Source organism: Exophiala dermatitidis (assembly GCF_000230625.1).
Source record: "Exophiala dermatitidis NIH/UT8656 unplaced genomic scaffold supercont1.1, whole genome shotgun sequence".
Taxonomy (NCBI): domain Eukaryota; kingdom Fungi; phylum Ascomycota; class Eurotiomycetes; order Chaetothyriales; family Herpotrichiellaceae; genus Exophiala; species Exophiala dermatitidis.
Genome location: NW_008751646.1, coordinates 982,514 through 1,000,079, shown reverse-complemented (window position 1 = coordinate 1,000,079; position 17,566 = coordinate 982,514). Strand labels below are relative to the sequence as shown.

The window sequence follows — 17,566 nt, the reverse complement described above, 5'->3', positions numbered from 1 at the left end:
GCTTGCAGTGGGAGCGGAGGGAGGGTGCAGCGACCATTGGCGTCGCCCAACTGCCTAAACCTGACCTAATAGTTCAACTACTAGATTATTGCTAGGCGCCGGTGCGCCTATGCCTGTCACTCATTTTGGGCAGGGGGGTCAATCTGCCCATCATCCCCGTTTCTGCTCGCTCTACCACCACAGAGATGGGGAAAATTCTTCATACTACTATCGTACCGGCTCACCACCTGCTAGTAGTCCCTTTTTCCGTTTTTCCGTCGCTTTGCAATCGATATTGAAGACTTCGATACACTCGGGCCACTTCACAGAAGTTGCAACCAGCAATAGGTTCGCCTTGCTACTAGTACCGTCAATAATTTCTGTGCAACTTCTTGTCTGTTCAGCCTCAGCCGGAATTTGCAGCACTCGATTGAATTTTCACCATGGTTAAAAGAAAGCGAGGCGTCGAAGCCGTAACTTCAAAAAGCACTTCTGACGGCCAGGCTGAGACCGCAAAAGTCACAAAAACGAACGGGCACATTGATGTCAAGACTGCTGTTCCCGTCATTCAAATTGTTGCTGGCTCATATGAACGTGTCCTTCACGGTATCACTGCGACTATTTCAGATCTCTCGTCGTCGAAGTCTTCCCCATCCGTTCAATTCACGGATTCCTTCTTGTTCAACGCTCACGCCTCAGGGGTACGATGTCTAGCATTGTCTCCTATGCCCGGGCCGGAGTCCTCGGAAAACCAGAGCGTGTATCTGGCCACCGGAGGTTCTGACGAGAAAATCAATGTCTACAGTCTTTCCGCATCACCAGTGGCTTCCAAGGACAGAATCCCAATGCCATCGTTGGGGAACAATGCCATTTCAGAAGATCCCAGAAACCGGGAGCTAGGTACTCTCATGCATCACTCATCCTCGATCACCGCCTTGCATTTTCCAACCCGGTCAAAGCTACTCTCTGGCTCAGAGGATAACACGATTGCGGTCACGAGGCTAAAGGATCTCACCGTGGTCTCCACCATCAAAGCACCACGACCGAAAGTGCAAGGCCAACCAAGCGGCGATACTGCGCCTCCCGGTGCCACACCTGCCGGCATCAATGACTTCGCCGTCCATCCCAGTCTCAAGCTTATGCTCAGTGTTGGCCGAGGTGAAAGATGCATGCGTTTGTGGAACCTGGTGACCGGCAAAAAGGCCGGCGTGCTCAACTTCAACCGTGATGTCTTGCAGAGTGTGAAAGAGAGCAAATACAGCAGCGGGGAAGGAAGAAAGATACGATGGCATCCTGACGGCGCCGAATTCGCCGTCGCTTTTGAGAGGGGAGCTGTGGTCTTTGGAGAGGATTCGAAGGCTAAATGCAAGGTTTTGCCAGAGCCCCTAACCAAGCTCCATCAGATGAGCTATCTATCGCTGTCTATCTCTGAGAAGGAGGAATTGGCCATGTTGGTCGTCTCGACTGAGGATGGCCGTGTCCTTTTCTACAGAACTGACGAGTTGACCAAATCCGCCGCGAATGGGACCAGCGGAGACTCGCCGTCGATACCGAACGCCACTCTTTGCGCCAGTGTGGGTGGACGGTCGGCTGGGGTAAACAACCGCATTAAAGACTTTGAGGTCCTGTTTCTTCCAGGGACTCAACAAGAGCAGCAAGATCTGGGAATAGTAGCCGCAAGCAGCGACGGCACGATCCGGATCTTCCATATTTCCAGTACGGATATTTTGACTGCCATTAAGTCACGGAAGCATGCCCAGTTGGGTACGGTGATTGGCTCATATGAAACAGGCAATAGAATCACCTGCCTGAAAGCATTTGTTATGCTGCCACCATCTACACACGATGATGAGTTGGGAGATGAAGATAGCGATTTCGGCGGGTTTGACGGAACAGAGGAGGAAAGCGAAGGCGAAAGTAGCAGTGAGGATGACTAAAGGATACGGAATGCAAATTGAAAGGATGTCAGAAAGGCACCTTCAAGAAAAAGAATACTAGTATTTATCCTCTACCCCTCCGTCTATTGACGTGTATTCCCAAATCGTGCTGACTATGATTTATCCCTTGCAGCCTGCGCCATAAGAGTAGTAGCAAACGTGCCCATAGGGTGTCTGGCAAGTAGAAGATTGGCAGGTGTTCCTGGCCTGTAAATACAACACTTGCGCCACGGTTGTTTGCAATCCTTCAAGTTGAACTCGCTGAATTCGGAAGTCGTTGCGCTACTTTTGCTTGGATGATTCAAGCTTGGATGGTGAAAGGCCCATCTTGGACAAGCCCTCCACCACGCCTTCATACACTCCTTGCACTGTACCAACTGCTGGGACCCTAACCACTCTGCCCTCCGCAGCAAAATGGTCCACCACAGGCATGCTGGTCTCCACAAATGTCCTGAATCTCTTCACTATACTCTCTTCGTTGTCATCTGCTCTTCCACTTGTCTTCCCTCTGTTCAGTAACCGTTCCCGCATTACGTCCTCCGGGCAGTCAAGGAATATCGTGCATTTCGAGGGACAAACTGCCTGCTCGAAATACATCGCTTGGTCCATTTTGCGAGGAAAGCCATCGATCAAGAATTTGCCGCGCCCTTCACTGTCCAGGTTCGCACGCATGGCATTCTCCAATAATTTGACCGTGATTTCCATTGGAACGATTTTGCCATCTTTGATGTAGTCCTTGATCAATTGCCCGTATTGACTGTTTTCGGTGTCTTGCTCTTGTCTCAATAGATCGCCTGCGGAAAGGTGAACGAACCCGTAGTCTTTCACCAGCTGGGCAGATTGAGTGCCCTTTCCGGCACCGGGGCCGCCTAGGATGTAGACCACGGTGACCTTCTCCGGGTCAAACACGGGTGAAAGGTTGTTGGACCCAAGAATCGATTCAGGTTGGACAAGGGGCGAGGTGCCCGCGGTTGGGTCTATGGCAGGTATGGCAGGCATTTCGAGTCTCAGATAGATTTCAGTTACCTCTCTGTGTGCGCTTTCCTGCGGTTATCGCTTGCGACCGTCCCTTGGTGCCCTGCTCTCCGCCTCACCAATAGAATGTACGAGCCACTGCTGAGCAAAAAGAGAACTAGGAATGGAAAAAACCGTAACCTGGCGCTCTGACCTCCGGGCTGGTGTTTCGTCGAGTTCTGAGCAAGAGTCGGCTTAGGTGCTCGTGTCGGTGAGGAATACTGACGGTGGAGCAGCGAGCGAGTTTTGACACCGCAACTGGAGGGAGGGAGTGTAGCCCTGCTCAGAACTCTGGCTGGCAGACGCAAGGTCATTCCTTGTAAGTATAGAGGTTTTTAGGTGTGCTGCAGGTGTGCTACTCTGTAAACTCAGGATAGATGATAGCACGAAAGTACAGGAAAAATGCCATGACGACAAGCGACGCGCTGGACTTAGACACTTGAGGCGACACTACTTCGCCGTAGTGCTAGTACAATTCTAGTAAGGTGCTGGCTGACTAAGAGGCTGCAACACGCTAAACCCCCATCACGTGATCACATTTCCCCTATCGCTGCAGGTTCAAGGTGGAAGGAGCGCGGTCATGGCCCTGCGCTGCGCTTGGCGCGGAAGCAGCGTCTCCCAAAGTACGACTAGCAATCCCCGGCCCGTTGGCTTTCGAAAAGGTGTCTCCAGGAGCTCACAACAACCAACACAACCATTCCACGTCCACTTCTTCTTTCTTCTCCTACGGCTGTTGTGGAGTTATTCTTCCTCCGTTCTCTCCTTCAGCCCACACTCTTTTCTGCTGTTGCCCGCCTAAAGCCGCCCAGCAGCTGATCAATCACCAGTGGACGTGCCCGAGGCCGCAGGGGGGCCGGTCGCAATCATGGCGCTTCCCATCAAGTTCACTGAATTGGTTCAAGTACGTTATTGTAATGTTTGCCCTGGAGAGAACATTAAACTGACTCGTTACACCATAGTTGACCAACCTTGACATTGCGGTAAGCCCTTTCCAGGTTCTTCTGGCCTTGTCGCAGCTGCCTGGCTGCCGCAGGCCGCGATGTCCGCGGAATCGATCTGACAGCTTCTCTCACAGCCAGCTTCGATCTCCTTCAATACCTGTGTAAGTCATATCATCCAGCACTGGCATGGCGTTTCTGACATGGCCTACAGACACTAGAATCCGACCACTATGTTTGCGTACGACAGAAACTTAATGAACAAGACAAGCCTCAAGTCATAATCGTAAACCTCAAGAACAACAATGAAGTCATCAAACGCGCTATCAGCGCCGACAGTGCCATCATGCATTGGACCCGTGGGATTTTGGCTCTCAAGGCACAAGGAAAAACAATCCAGGTCTTCGATCTTGCGGCCAAGGCCAAATTGAAGTCCACGATCATGGCCGAGGACGTTGTCTTCTGGAAATGGTACAGCGAACGCAGCTTGGGCCTGGTTACAGATACCTCGGTCTATCACTGGGACGTCTTCGATCCTACACAAACAGCCCCCGTCAAGATGTTCGAGCGCAATCCCAACTTGAATGGTTGTCAAATCATCAATTACCGTGTGAGCGACGATGAACAGTGGATGGTGGTTGTGGGCATATCTCAGAGAGAAGGCAGAGTGGCTGGTACGATGCAGCTTTACTCGCGTAACCGTGGTATCTCTCAACACATCGAAGGTCACGCCGCAGCGTTTGGGACTTTCCATGCAGAGGGTAACCCTCTCCCGCACAAGTTGTTTACCTTCGCCGTACGGAATGCCGCCGGTCAAGGTAAACTCCACGTGGTGGAGATCGACCCGAGCGAGAGCAACACGAGGTTCACCAAGAGAGCCGTGGATGTCTACTTCCCCGATGAGGCTGTCAACGATTTCCCCGTGGCCATGCAGATCTCCAAGAAGTACAGCATCATCTACATGATCACGAAATACGGGTTCATTCACCTGTACGATCTTGAAACTGCCACATGCATCTTCATGAACCGCATCTCCAGCGAAACCATCTTTGTCACGGTCCCTGATTCAGAGTCGGCCGGCATTGTTGGCATCAACCGGAAAGGCCAGGTACTTTCGGTCAGCGTTGATGAGAATACCATCATTCCCTACCTGCTCCAGAACCCCGCCAACTCTACGCTGGCTGTCAAGCTGGCGTCAAGAGCCGGGCTTCCAGGTGCCGATAGTCTGTACCAACAACAATTCGAGACCCTCTTTGCTCAAGGCAACTACGCCGAGGCTGCTCAGATTGCGGCAGACTCGCCCAGAGGTTTCCTACGGACACCCGAGACTATCAATCGTTTCAAGACCGCACCACAACAGCCCGGGCAACTTTCGGTCATCCTTCAGTATTTCGGCAAGCTACTCGACAAGGGAAGACTGAACAAGTATGAGAGCGTGGAATTGATCAAACCGGTTTTGGCGCAGAATCGCAAAAATCTCCTCGACAAGTGGATGAGCGAAGGCAAGTTGGAGCCATCGGAAGAGCTTGGCGACATTGTTCGCTTGCATGACTTGGAGCTTGCTCTGAAGATTTACCGCGAAGCCAACGTGCCCCCAAAGGTAGTGGCAGCTTTGGCGGAGACCGGACGGCTAGACGAGATCCTTCCATACGCGCGGGAGTCGAACTATCAGCCAGATTTCACTACCTTGCTCCAACACGTTGTGCGGTCCAACCCTGAGAAAGGCGCGGAGTTTGCAACCCAATTGGCCAACAATGAAGGTGGTCCTTTGGTTGACATCGAGCGAGTCGTTGATGTTTTCATGTCTCAGAATATGATCCAACAGGCAACTGCCTTCCTTCTTGATGCTCTAAAAGAGAATCGGCCGGACCAGGGTCATCTGCAGACGCGCTTGTTAGAGATGAATCTCATCAATGCACCACAAGTCGCCGATGCTATTCTTGGGAATGAGATGTTCTCTTACTACGACAAGCCTCGGATCGCTCGTCTATGTGAACAAGCGGGTTTGCTGCAGCGTGCGCTTGAGAACACCGATGACCCAGCCACTATCAAGCGCATCATTGTCCAAACTGACAAGCTTAACCCTGAGTGGCTCCAGCAATACTTTGGCCGATTGACAGTTGAGCAGTCCCTCGAATGTTTGGATGAGATGCTCAAGGTGAATATTCGTCAAAACCTGGCTCCAGCAATTCAAATCGCGACCAAATTCTCAGATCTATTAGGTCCAAACCGTCTAATTGCATTGTTCGAAAAGCATCGGACGGCGGAGGGCCTCTACTATTATCTTGGAAGCATCGTCAACCTCAGCGAAGACCCAGACGTTGTCTTCAAATATATCGAGGCTGCCGTGGCAATGCAGCAATTCCAAGAAGTTGAGAGGATTTGTCGCGAGAACAACCACTACAACCCAGAGAAGGTCAAGAACTTCCTTATTGAGGCACGCTTGACTGATCAACTCCCGCTGATCATTGTGTGCGATCGTTTCAACTTTGTTAAGGATTTGGTCAATTACCTGTACCGCAACCAGCATTTCAAATCCATCGAGGTGTACGTCCAACGCGTAAATCCATCCCGCACCCCAGCTGTGGTCGGAGCCTTGCTTGCCCTGGATTGTGAGGAATCAGTCATCAGGGACCTTTTGTCGTCGGTCGATCCTGCAGCAGTGCCCATGGATGAGCTCGTCAACGAAGTTGAGACCCAGAACCGCCTGAAGCTGTTACTGCCCTTCCTCGAGAGAACATTGGCGCAGGGCATTCAACAGCCTGCTGTTTACAACGCCCTGGCCAAGATCTACATTGACAGTAACCACGACCCTGAGAAGTTCCTCAAGGAGAATGACTTGTACGACACCCTGACGATCGGTAAATACTGCGAAAAGCGCGATCCCAACTTGGCCTACATCGCCTATCGCAAGGGTCAGAATGACCTCGAGCTGATCAATGTCACCAATGAAAACTCCATGTTCAGAGCTCAAGCCCGCTATCTTCTCGAGCGCGCCGACCCGGAGATCTGGGCATTCGTCCTCTCGGAAAACAATCCCCATCGGCGATCACTGATCGATCAGGTTATTGCCACAGCGGTACCAGAGTCGACAGAACCAGATAAGGTCTCGGTTGCAGTCAAGGCATTCTTGGATGCGGATCTCCCAGCTGAGTTGATTGAGTTACTCGAAAAGATCATTCTTGAGCCATCTCCTTTCAGCGAGAACAGCAGCCTGCAAAACCTGCTCATGCTCACTGCGGCGAAAGCTGATAAGTCTCGTCTTATGGACTACATTCAGCGGCTTTCAGAGTTCAGCACGGAAGAGATTGCAAACATGTGTATCCAACAAGGCCTGTACGAGGAGGCACTCGAGATCTACAAGAAAGTCAATGATCATCTTGCTGCTGCCAACGTCCTGGTTGACCACATTGTCAGCATCGACCGTGCTCAAGAGTATGCCGAGAACGTTGACTTACCTGAAGTCTGGAGCAAAGTTGCAAAGGCCCAACTTGACGGGTTGAGAGTTAGCGATGCAATTGAGTCGTACATCAAAGCACAGGACCCGAGCAACTACAACGAGGTTATCGAGACTGCCACGCACGCAGGTAAAGACGAGGACCTTGTCAAGTTCCTCAAGATGGCGCGCAAGACCCTGCGTGAACCGGCCATTGATACTGCGCTCGCCTTCTGCTACGCCAGATTGGATCAGCTACCCGAGCTTGAAGACTTCCTCCGTTCTCCTAATGTCGCCGACATCGAAGCCTGTGGTGACAGAGCGTGCGAGGAAGGTTACCATCAGGCAGCCAAGATTTTCTACACCAGCATCTCCAACTGGGCCAAGTTGGCAACCACCCTGGTTCACCTCGGTGAATATCAGAATGCGGTGGACTGTGCCCGGCGGGCAAACAGCGTCAAAGTCTGGAAGCAAGTCAACGAGGCGTGTGTTGCAAAGAAGGAGTTCCGTCTTGCGCAGATTTGCGGTCTCAACCTCATTGTCCATGCGGAAGAACTGCAAGACCTTGTCAAACAGTACGAGCGTGAAGGATACTTCGAGGAGCTCATCTCGTTGCTCGAAGCCGGGTTGGGACTTGAGCGGGCGCACATGGGCATGTTTACTGAACTTGGCATTGCGCTCTCCAAGTACCACCCCGAGCGGGTGATGGAGCACCTCAAGCTCTTCTGGTCGAGAATCAACATTCCCAAGATGATTCGGGCTTGCGAGGAGGCCCATCTCTGGCCCGAACTCATATTCCTGTACTGCCATTATGACGAGTGGGACAATGCAGCATTGGCCATGATGGAACGTGCTGCGGATGCCTGGGAGCACCATTCATTCAAGGACATCATTGTCAAGGTGGCCAACCTCGAAATCTACTATCGGGCTCTGAACCACTACCTGCAGGAGCAACCTCTGTTGTTGACCGATTTGCTGCAAGTGCTCACGCCGCGGATTGATGTGAATCGCGTGGTGCGCATGTTTGAGAAGTCGGACAACATCCCCATCATTAAGCCATTCCTGCTCAGCGTCCAAAGCCAGAATAAGCGGGTTGTGAACAAGGCGATCCACGACCTCCTCATCGAAGAGGAAGACTACAAGACATTGAAGGATTCGGTGGAAAACTACGACAACTACGACGCGGTCGAACTTGCGCAACGGCTCGAAAAACACGACCTTGTCTTTTTCCGACAGATTGCGGCGCAGATCTATCGCAAGAACAAGCGATGGGAGAAGTCTATTGCCTTGTCGAAACAAGACAAGCTGTTCCGTGATGCCATTGAGACGGCGGCGATGTCTGGAAAGCCCGAAGTGGTGGAAGACCTCTTGAGATATGTAAGTTGCCACCGGCGTCGAGGTGTCTGGATTGTGCTAATATATATGCAGTTCGTCGACATTGGCAGCCGCGAGTGCTACGTCGGAATGCTGTATGCATGCTACGATCTGATCCCATTACATCTTGTGATGGAGATTTCGTGGCGTCACGGCCTCAATGATTTCACCATGCCCTTCATGATCAGTTACATGAGCCAGCAGTCGGCCACGATTGAACAGTTACGCAAAGACAATGAGGAGCGCAAGGCCAGAGAGGCGAGTCAGCAGAAGACTGACGACAACACTCCAATCATTGGAAGCCGACTCATGCTAACACAAGGGCCCGCCAACTTGGCACCAACCCCGACGGGTTTTGGACAGACAAACGGCATCACCCCGCAACCCACCGGATTCCCTCGGGCTTTCTAGGTGAGCAGATCAGGCCAAGCGATTCCGGGGAGACATACCCGCGGGTATTTTCGGGGCGGACCTAGGCTCGGATCCGAGATCATGTGTAAACAGAACTATGTCTAGGGAAAAAACCGGCGAAGATCGAGTCATATGGGGCGGCTAGGTCTGCGATGTGCTTCCTCGGGGGGCAATGTCGGAGGCTTTTGACGCGAGGATGGAGGAAAGCCAATCTTATCAGCAAAATGGCCAAAGCAGGTGCTTTGTAAGATGTACTTGACTAGTAGTCCGGGGTTCAACGCCAAATTCAGACTGGCTTGATGGGGACATAAATGGTGATGTGTATTCAATCAAGCGGCATAGCAACGAGCAAGTTGACCTTGACAAGCTGGGTTGCTCTTGTAGAAAAGTAATAACTATTCCCAATAATGCCACTGTTAGTATGATACGGTATGGTGCAGCAATTATTGTAATGTGCGAATTGTACAGTTTTAGGGTGGGTTGGCGGGTGGGACAGATGAAGGGGCGATTGACGAGCATTGGCGGCACTAATTAGGGTACCACAGATGCTCTTTCAGTCGCAGTGACGTCGATGAAAGTGTTGAGGACCCCGTCAACAACGTGAACAGCTGAAGTTGAATATCATGATAGTACAAGAGTACATTGAAGTGATACATTTTCGGCTACTTCGGTAGAAATTCTAGTTACCTTGGTACGTCCGATCCGGTGGTACTAGCCATGCCAGTTGACCGAATCTGGACCGGACAGCCAAGGGACAGTCCGAGGTTTCGGTAAAGCCACGCTCGTGACGGAAAACAGGCCGACACAAGCGGCAGGAGTCTCCGACCTACAACAGGCACCTACATGCAGTAGGAGAATTTTTGCTGTGTTGATGGGAAATAGGAAAGAGGATATTCAATTGTACACGTTTGAGGAACGGAGCGACTGCAAAATGGGTAACATATGCCTTGGTTGTTAGGCAAATCATTGAAGCGCATTCGTGTTGGCGTGAAGATAAAGACCACAGATACCATCAATCAAAAATAACAATAATAAATAGCAATCCGTGAGTGGTTGGGTGCCAAATACCCATCTGCCTCGTCCCCAGCGCCTTGTTATCGGCCGGCCCCCAATACTAACGGACGACCCCCAGACTCTGAAGTCCAGATCCTTAGGTGCCAGGTACATTATTGTACCGCTCACCAGGACTAGTACAGCAGTCGAGAAGGTACCGCAGTAAGTACAGTACATAGCAGTCACACCCCTGCTGCATTTTCCTACTACAGTATGTCGCTGCTGGTCCGTGTTGAGCATCTCTGCAATCGCTCTACTAACCGCAGCTTATCTTTATTATTAGTATTGTTATCAAACTTCAACTTGAACCCGATCAACCAAAACCTGCCGAGCCGTGGAATCGCATTCAACGAAAAGCGGCCTGCGGACCTTGAGCTCCCCCACCATCTCGGCCTATCGCAGAGGTACGGCCCACCAGTCGTCACCCACCATTCACCTACCTACTGTGTACAGTGCTATCCCTCTACTCCGACTGCTAGTGAGTCCTCCAGCCCAAAGCTCCCGCCGGGCACGAGCAACGCACGGGAGCTCCCCACTCATTTCTTTTCCCTCTGCACCGCCAGTCATCCTTCTTCCCGCGGCGCAACAAAACTTAACCATTGAGTCGCAGCAGATCGTTCTCTTTCCTCTTCTTCTCTCCCTCGATACCCTCTCACACTTTGTTGCGTGCCCGTGAGAGCTAAGAGCGCCTTTGCCGACAGCTGCTCGTGCTAGCAGCGAGGCATCGTTCCCCCACCTCCATCATGGCTACCAGCGGCACGGCCACCCCAGACCTCGAGGATGGACACCCCCTCCAGCATACTGTCCACCACCGTCTGCGGGCCAATTCGACCATCATGCACCTCAAGAAGCTGCTGGTCGCAAACCGAGGCGAGATCCCCATTCGGATCTTCCGAACGGCCCACGAACTGTCTCTCCAGACTGTGGCCGTCTACAGTTATGAAGACCGATTGGGCATGCACCGACAAAAGGCGGATGAAGCGTACATGATTGGAAAACGTGGCCAGTACACTCCCGTTGCTGCCTACCTGGCCGGCGACGAGATCATCAAGATTGCTCTGGCCCACGATGTACAGATGATCCATCCGGGCTACGGTTTCTTGTCTGAGAATGCCGAGTTTGCTCGCAAGGTCGAGGAAGCCGGCATTATCTTTGTCGGCCCGACTTACCAGGTCATTGAATCTCTGGGTGACAAGGTGTCGGCCAGAAAGCTCGCTATGAAGTGCAACGTGCCGGTGGTCCCGGGTACCGAAGGCCCCGTCGGAGCATACGAGGATGTCAAGGCTTTCACCGATAAATACGGCTTCCCCATCATCATCAAAGCTGCCTTCGGTGGTGGTGGCCGTGGTATGAGAGTCGTCCGAGACCAGGAGAGTCTGAAAGACTCGTTCGAGCGAGCCACCTCCGAGGCCAAGTCGGCTTTCGGCAACGGCACCGTCTTCGTCGAACGCTTCCTGGACAAGCCGAAGCACATTGAAGTCCAACTGTTGGGGGACAATCACGGCAATGTTGTCCACCTGTACGAGCGTGATTGCAGTGTCCAGCGGCGACATCAAAAGGTGGTCGAAATCGCCCCGGCCAAGGACCTCCCATCTGATGTCCGAGACGCGATCCTCAACGACGCCGTCAAACTGGCAAAATCGGTTAACTACCGCAATGCCGGCACGGCCGAGTTCCTGGTGGACCAACAGAACCGCTACTACTTCATTGAGATCAATCCCCGTATCCAGGTGGAGCACACCATCACCGAAGAAATCACCGGCATCGACATTGTGGCGGCGCAGATCCAGATTGCCGCCGGAGCCACTTTGGAGCAACTGGGTTTGACCCAAGATCGTATCTCGACCCGCGGGTTTGCCATCCAGTGCCGTATCACCACAGAAGACCCTGCCAACAACTTTTCCCCCGACACTGGCAAGATCGAAGTGTATCGATCCGCTGGTGGTAACGGTGTCCGGCTAGACGGTGGTAACGGATTTGCGGGTGCTATCATTACGCCTCACTACGACTCCATGTTGGTCAAATGTACCTGCCACGGCTCCACCTACGAGATCGTCCGTCGCAAGATGTTGCGAGCCTTGGTCGAATTCCGTATCCGTGGCGTCAAGACCAACATTCCGTTCTTGGCCTCACTGCTGACCCACCCTGTGTTCGTTGAGGGAACCTGCTGGACCACCTTCATCGATGACACGCCTGAGCTATTCAAGTTGGTTGGCAGTCAGAACCGCGCCCAGAAATTACTTCAGTATCTGGGAGACCTGGCCGTCAACGGCAGCAGCATCAAGGGACAGATTGGCGAGTCCAAATTCAAGGGCGAAATCATCATGCCAAAGATGCTTGACGATCAAGGCAAGGAAATTGACGTTAGCGTTCCCTGCACCCAGGGCTGGAAGTCTGTCATCGACAAAGAAGGTCCCGAAGGCTTTGCCAAAGCCGTGCGAGCGAACAAGGGCTGTCTCATCATGGACACAACCTGGCGTGATGCGCACCAGTCTCTCCTGGCCACTCGTGTTCGAACGATTGACATGTGTAACATTGCCAAAGAAACCAGCTACGCCCTCAGCAACGCCTACGCCTTGGAATGCTGGGGCGGTGCCACTTTCGATGTGGCCATGCGGTTCTTGTACGAGGACCCATGGGACCGACTACGGAAGTTGAGGAAACTGGTGCCCAACATTCCTTTCCAGATGTTGCTCCGAGGTGCCAACGGCGTGGCGTACAAGTCGCTCCCCGACAACGCCATCTACCATTTCTGCAAGCAAGCCAAGAAGGCCGGCATGGACATCTTCCGAGTTTTCGATGCTCTCAACGACGTTGACCAACTGGAGGTCGGCATGAGAGCTGTTCAAGAAGCTGGCGGCGTGGTGGAAGGTACCGTGTGCTACAGCGGTGATAGTAAGACTTTTTCTCTCCTTGATTCTATTCCGATGCTGACCGATTTGTAGTGTTGAATCCAAAGAAGAAATACAACTTGGATTACTACATGGACATTGTGGACAAAATCGTCAAGATTGGAACTCACATCCTAGGCATCAAAGATATGGCCGGAGTCCTCAAGCCCAAAGCCGCTCGTCTTCTCATTGGAAGCATCCGCAAGAAGTATCCTGACTTGCCAATTCACGTCCATACCCATGACTCGGCGGGTACCGGAGTTGCATCCATGGTTGCGTGCGCTGAAGCCGGAGCGGACGCCGTGGACGCAGCTACTGACAGCATGTCTGGCATGACATCGCAGCCGAGCATTGGCGCCATTCTGGCTTCCTTGGAGGGCACACCCCTTGATCCAGGCTTGAATGGCCACAATGTTCGAGCACTTGATCAGTACTGGTCACAACTGAGACTGCTCTACTCGCCCTTTGAAGCCGGACTGACCGGCCCCGATTGTGAAGTTTACGAACACGAAATCCCAGGAGGCCAATTGACCAACCTGATCTTCCAAGCCACTCAACTTGGCCTGGGAGCTCAGTGGCTCGAGACCAAGAAGGCGTACGAGCAAGCCAATGAACTCCTGGGCGACATTGTCAAGGTCACACCCACCTCCAAAGTGGTTGGCGATCTGGCGCAATTCATGGTGTCCAACAAGCTCAGCCCAGATGACGTGCGTGCCAGGGCCAAAGACCTCGATTTCCCCGAGTCTGTCTTGGAGTTCTTCGAAGGGTACATGGGCCAGCCGTACGGTGGTTTCCCAGAACCACTCCGCACAGATGCCCTCCGAGGCCGCCGCAAGATGGAGAAACGACCTGGATTGTATTTGGATCCGATTGACTTCGCCAAGATCAAGAAGGAGCTGAAGGAGAAGTACAATACGGTCACAGAAACAGATGTGGCCAGCTATGTCATGTACCCCAAGGTGTTTGAGGATTACCGCAAATTCGTCGACAAGTATGGTGATCTGTCTGTGCTGCCTACACGATACTTCTTGAACAGACCCGACATTGGCGAGGAATTCCACGTGGAGCTCGAAAAGGGCAAGGTGCTGATCCTGAAGCTGTTGGCGATCGGACCCTTGTCGGAGACCACCGGTCAACGTGAAGTCTTCTATGAGATGAACGGTGAAGTCCGACAGGTGACGATCGATGACACCAAGGCCGCAGTCGAGAACACCAGCCGACCCAAGGCCGATCCCACCGACAGCAGCCAAGTGGGTGCTCCCATGGCGGGAGTGGTGGTTGAAGTCCGAGTCAAGGAAGGTCATGATATCAAGAAGGGCGATCCCATTGCGGTGTTGAGTGCCATGAAGATGGAAATGGTCATCAGTGCTCCTCATTCCGGCAAGGTCGGTCACATTCAGGTCAGGGAAGGGGATTCTGTTGCCGGATCGGATTTGATCTGCAGGATTGAGAAGCCATAAGGAACGAACAGGTGGTGGTAGGTGTGAGCGTATAACGGTGGTCGTATAACGATGGTCTTGGGGTCGTATAGACTTGGTGGCAGACTAGAAGTAGCATGTCCCTGATGTTCTCTTGGCTCAATGGCTTCGGATGACTCTGTGTAAGGATACTTGGTACCTTGTTTCCTAGACTGCAACATATACAGTATGACTAAGGTCGAGAGACATTGTGTTGCCTGTTTCTCTACAAACGGTGGTCGTATTACAGAAGTACAGTTTCCTGTCCTGTCTAGTAGGTATATTTTCAGGTTTATTCTCGCTCGACGTTTTTTAGAATGAGACAAGCATGATGCGTTGGAGGTGGGTTGGTTACAAGGCTGACCTGAACGAGGATTAAAAGAAGGATATAATAAGTGATCTACAACAAACGCTCGAAAACACGAGGTCTCCACTCCATATCTTATTCATCACGAAGCTCTAATTGTTCCTTGTTGACCAGCTTATTTTTACTTTATCCTATGATCCAAGTTAGTTCTTCAAAGTGGTCCTCAAATCCCAAGCCTTGGGTGGTCATCGAATGGCATTTGTATTATCTTCTATCGCTCCAAGCCCTTGGTCAATTCCGCAAAGCCACCGCAAACACATCCCTCCGCCGTCATGTCATGTCTCCCCGGAAGGCACGGAGGTCAAGAAGGGCAAAAGAAGCCTATCCAACGAATCGGGTGTTATCTGATGATTCTGATTCACATGTGCCTCCTTACCAAAAGAGGTCTGGTGAGCACACGGATAAGGCCACGGATAAGGTGAACCCAGCAGCAGCAGATACCCTTCTCTTCCCAGTGTGTACTTAGTAGTACAGCTAGGTAGGTACAACTTGGAAGCACCGACTCCAGCGACGTACTCGGGCCCTCAACCTAACATCGACTGAACGACTGCATCCCTCTCTTCGTCATCCGGTCCGAGTTCCCTTTAGGCTTCACCTCCGGCTTGGGAGGCGGAGACCTAGCCCTACCTAGCCGTACCTACCTGATCCCATCGTTCCCCGGGTCTTTCTTGCATCCCTCTTTGCGGGGAACATGGTGCCAATGATGGTGGTGACGATGACGGCCAGAACTTTATACCTCTGCCTCCTCTCCTCCCATCGCCTCCAATAGCTCTTTGCGATCGCGAGACAATGTCCAGTCAACGAGCCAGCTGACTTTGATTACTAAATGCTCTGGCTTCGATCATGGTGGGTGTGGATAGGTAGGTCTCTACCCTGCTTTACCTCACTGTGTATATAACCCACCCTCTCTCTGGCTGGTGTTCACCCCGCCCTTCAGCACGTTCCCGTCTTCATTGATCCGAAACACCACGAGATTGGATCTCTTCCAAAGAACGATACTGCCGTGGGATAGTTTTGAACGACGTCGACAGTTCTACTTGCTTGGTATCGGCCTCGGTCTTGCAGCCTTCTTGTATCCTATTCCCAGACTCCTGCTTGCAAAAGGTGCTGACCGTGACGTTGACGTTCCGAGGACTTGGCTACAGCACTACAGCTGGACAATTCCTGATACTAGACGTCCTTCGGCTCTTCTTTGATCGATCTAGCCCTCTATCCGTCTGTCATCTAACCCTACATCGCTCAGCAGTCGCCTGCCTCCCTCACACAGTGGCAGATCATTCTACGCCCTCCATCAAAGCAAACAATTGACACAAACAATTGCTTCCTCCCTTCAAGAAAACCAAACCCGGCCGATCGATCGATCCATTCACCACGTACAGTGGCACACCTTTCTCCTGATCCAATCAAGGTACACTGTGTCCCGGGACCAAGTCTAAACGAGAAAGCCACAAAGAGCAGACCTCACAAAATCCAAAGGAGGGATTTGATTCATCGTTCCAAAAGGACCAATCACCAGTATCAACATGTTCTTCAAACAGTCCGGATACAAGCCCCGTCCCCGGACGGGCAGCAGCTCATCGCAGGGATCGAACTCGGGCAGCTCTGGGAGTCCGCCTAAAGAAGAAAACAAGATGGCTGCGGCGGCGAACACCAGAGATATTGATACTGCCGCTGCGAATATTGCCAACAGTGGTACTGCTGCTGGTGCTGGTGTTGGTGCTGCGAACACTAGTACTGCTGGGACTGGAACAAGTGGAGCTGGAGCCGGTCGTCGGAGGGTAAGTTTTGTCGTCCCTTTGGATTGTCTGTCTGTATTGCCTTCTTCTTTTTGCAGGCTGCGCTCTTCAGGTTTCAGGTTTCCCGTTCCAACTGCCCCAGAACCAGAGCCAGGCAGGGCTCGAGTCGATACAATCTCAATCAAGCACTGTCCCCAGTCTTCCTGCCCTTTGCTTTTCGTCACTACCTACCTAGTTCAGCCAACCCTTTCGTTTTCCCCTATGCAACATTCGTTGCATATGACCAGAGTCCCGAGTCCCGAGTCCACTGAGTCCTTTCCGGTGTGCAGCGTGCGCTCTACACTCTGAACTCCTCCCCCTTGGCTCCTTGATTATCTCCCCATGATGCAATTGAACAAACTACTACTGCTGCTGCTGCTGCTGCTGCTGCTGCTGCTCCTGTCTGTATATTATCTTTTGGTTCGAGTTTCTGACACTTTTGTCTGTGTGTGATCTCCCAAGACCTCCTCATCCTCCTCCTCGTCATCCGACAAATTCGCCTCCCTCACCGCTTTTCGGAACGAACAGTCCGAACGTCGGGCCAGTTGGGCCGATCAGAAGCCCGGACAGCCGGGGATTTTGGGGGGAATGTGGTCGTCTTTTACGAAGGGGAACTAAAATTGAATGAATCTACCCCGAATGAGCGTGGCAGCTATGAGAGCGCGTGTGGAAGGGTCGAAAATTGCCTGACACAGTGGGGACCTTTGAATTGAAATGTCTGAGCAGTTGTTCACAGCCTTTACTGAATTTCCAGCTGGTTCAAAAGTACACGATCTATCGTAGACCAGAATGCGCAGTGCAGTGGACATCGCCCTATCCATCCCCCTCGATCTGACACAACAGACCCAGCCACAGAGCTACACAGAGACACAACTGCATAGCCGGTGTGGAAGTGGTGTCAGTGTGTATCGTGCTTAAAGTATTGTCTTGATTT

The 17,566-nt window shown here is 52.2% G+C and overlaps 5 protein-coding genes across 5 annotated transcripts; 4 read left to right on the top strand and 1 right to left on the bottom strand.

Moving 5' to 3' along the window:
• Positions 1-53: 53 nt before the first annotated feature.
• HMPREF1120_00354 (uncharacterized protein) lies at positions 54-2,255 on the top strand. The gene has a single exon (XM_009154350.1). The coding sequence runs from the start codon at positions 423-425 to the stop codon at positions 1,914-1,916; it is 1,494 nt and encodes a 497-aa protein (XP_009152598.1). The 5' UTR covers positions 54-422; the 3' UTR covers positions 1,917-2,255.
• HMPREF1120_00353 (cytidylate kinase) lies at positions 2,199-2,915 on the bottom strand (the record flags this gene model as incomplete). The annotated part of the gene is made up of 1 exon (XM_009154349.1): positions 2,199-2,915. One exon carries the CDS (start codon positions 2,913-2,915, stop codon positions 2,199-2,201), a length of 717 nt encoding a protein of 238 aa, XP_009152597.1.
• Positions 2,916-3,531: 616 nt separating this feature from the next.
• On the top strand, positions 3,532-9,521 carry HMPREF1120_00352 (clathrin, heavy polypeptide). The gene is made up of 5 exons (XM_009154348.1): positions 3,532-3,831; positions 3,890-3,910; positions 4,006-4,032; positions 4,083-8,681; positions 8,733-9,521. The coding sequence occupies exons 1-5, from the start codon at positions 3,796-3,798 to the stop codon at positions 9,087-9,089; spliced, it is 5,040 nt and encodes a 1,679-aa protein (XP_009152596.1). The 5' UTR covers positions 3,532-3,795; the 3' UTR covers positions 9,090-9,521.
• Positions 9,522-10,608: 1,087 nt separating this feature from the next.
• On the top strand, positions 10,609-14,791 carry HMPREF1120_00351 (pyruvate carboxylase). Its single transcript, XM_009154347.1, has 2 exons — positions 10,609-13,037; positions 13,088-14,791. The coding sequence occupies exons 1-2, from the start codon at positions 10,886-10,888 to the stop codon at positions 14,491-14,493; spliced, it is 3,558 nt and encodes a 1,185-aa protein (XP_009152595.1). The 5' UTR covers positions 10,609-10,885; the 3' UTR covers positions 14,494-14,791.
• Positions 14,792-15,728: 937 nt separating this feature from the next.
• HMPREF1120_00350 (uncharacterized protein) lies at positions 15,729-17,439 on the top strand. Its single transcript, XM_009154346.1, has 2 exons — positions 15,729-16,635; positions 17,095-17,439. Exons 1-2 carry the CDS (start codon positions 16,381-16,383, stop codon positions 17,248-17,250), a joined length of 411 nt encoding a protein of 136 aa, XP_009152594.1. The 5' UTR covers positions 15,729-16,380; the 3' UTR covers positions 17,251-17,439.
• The last annotated feature ends 127 nt before the right edge of the window (positions 17,440-17,566 follow it).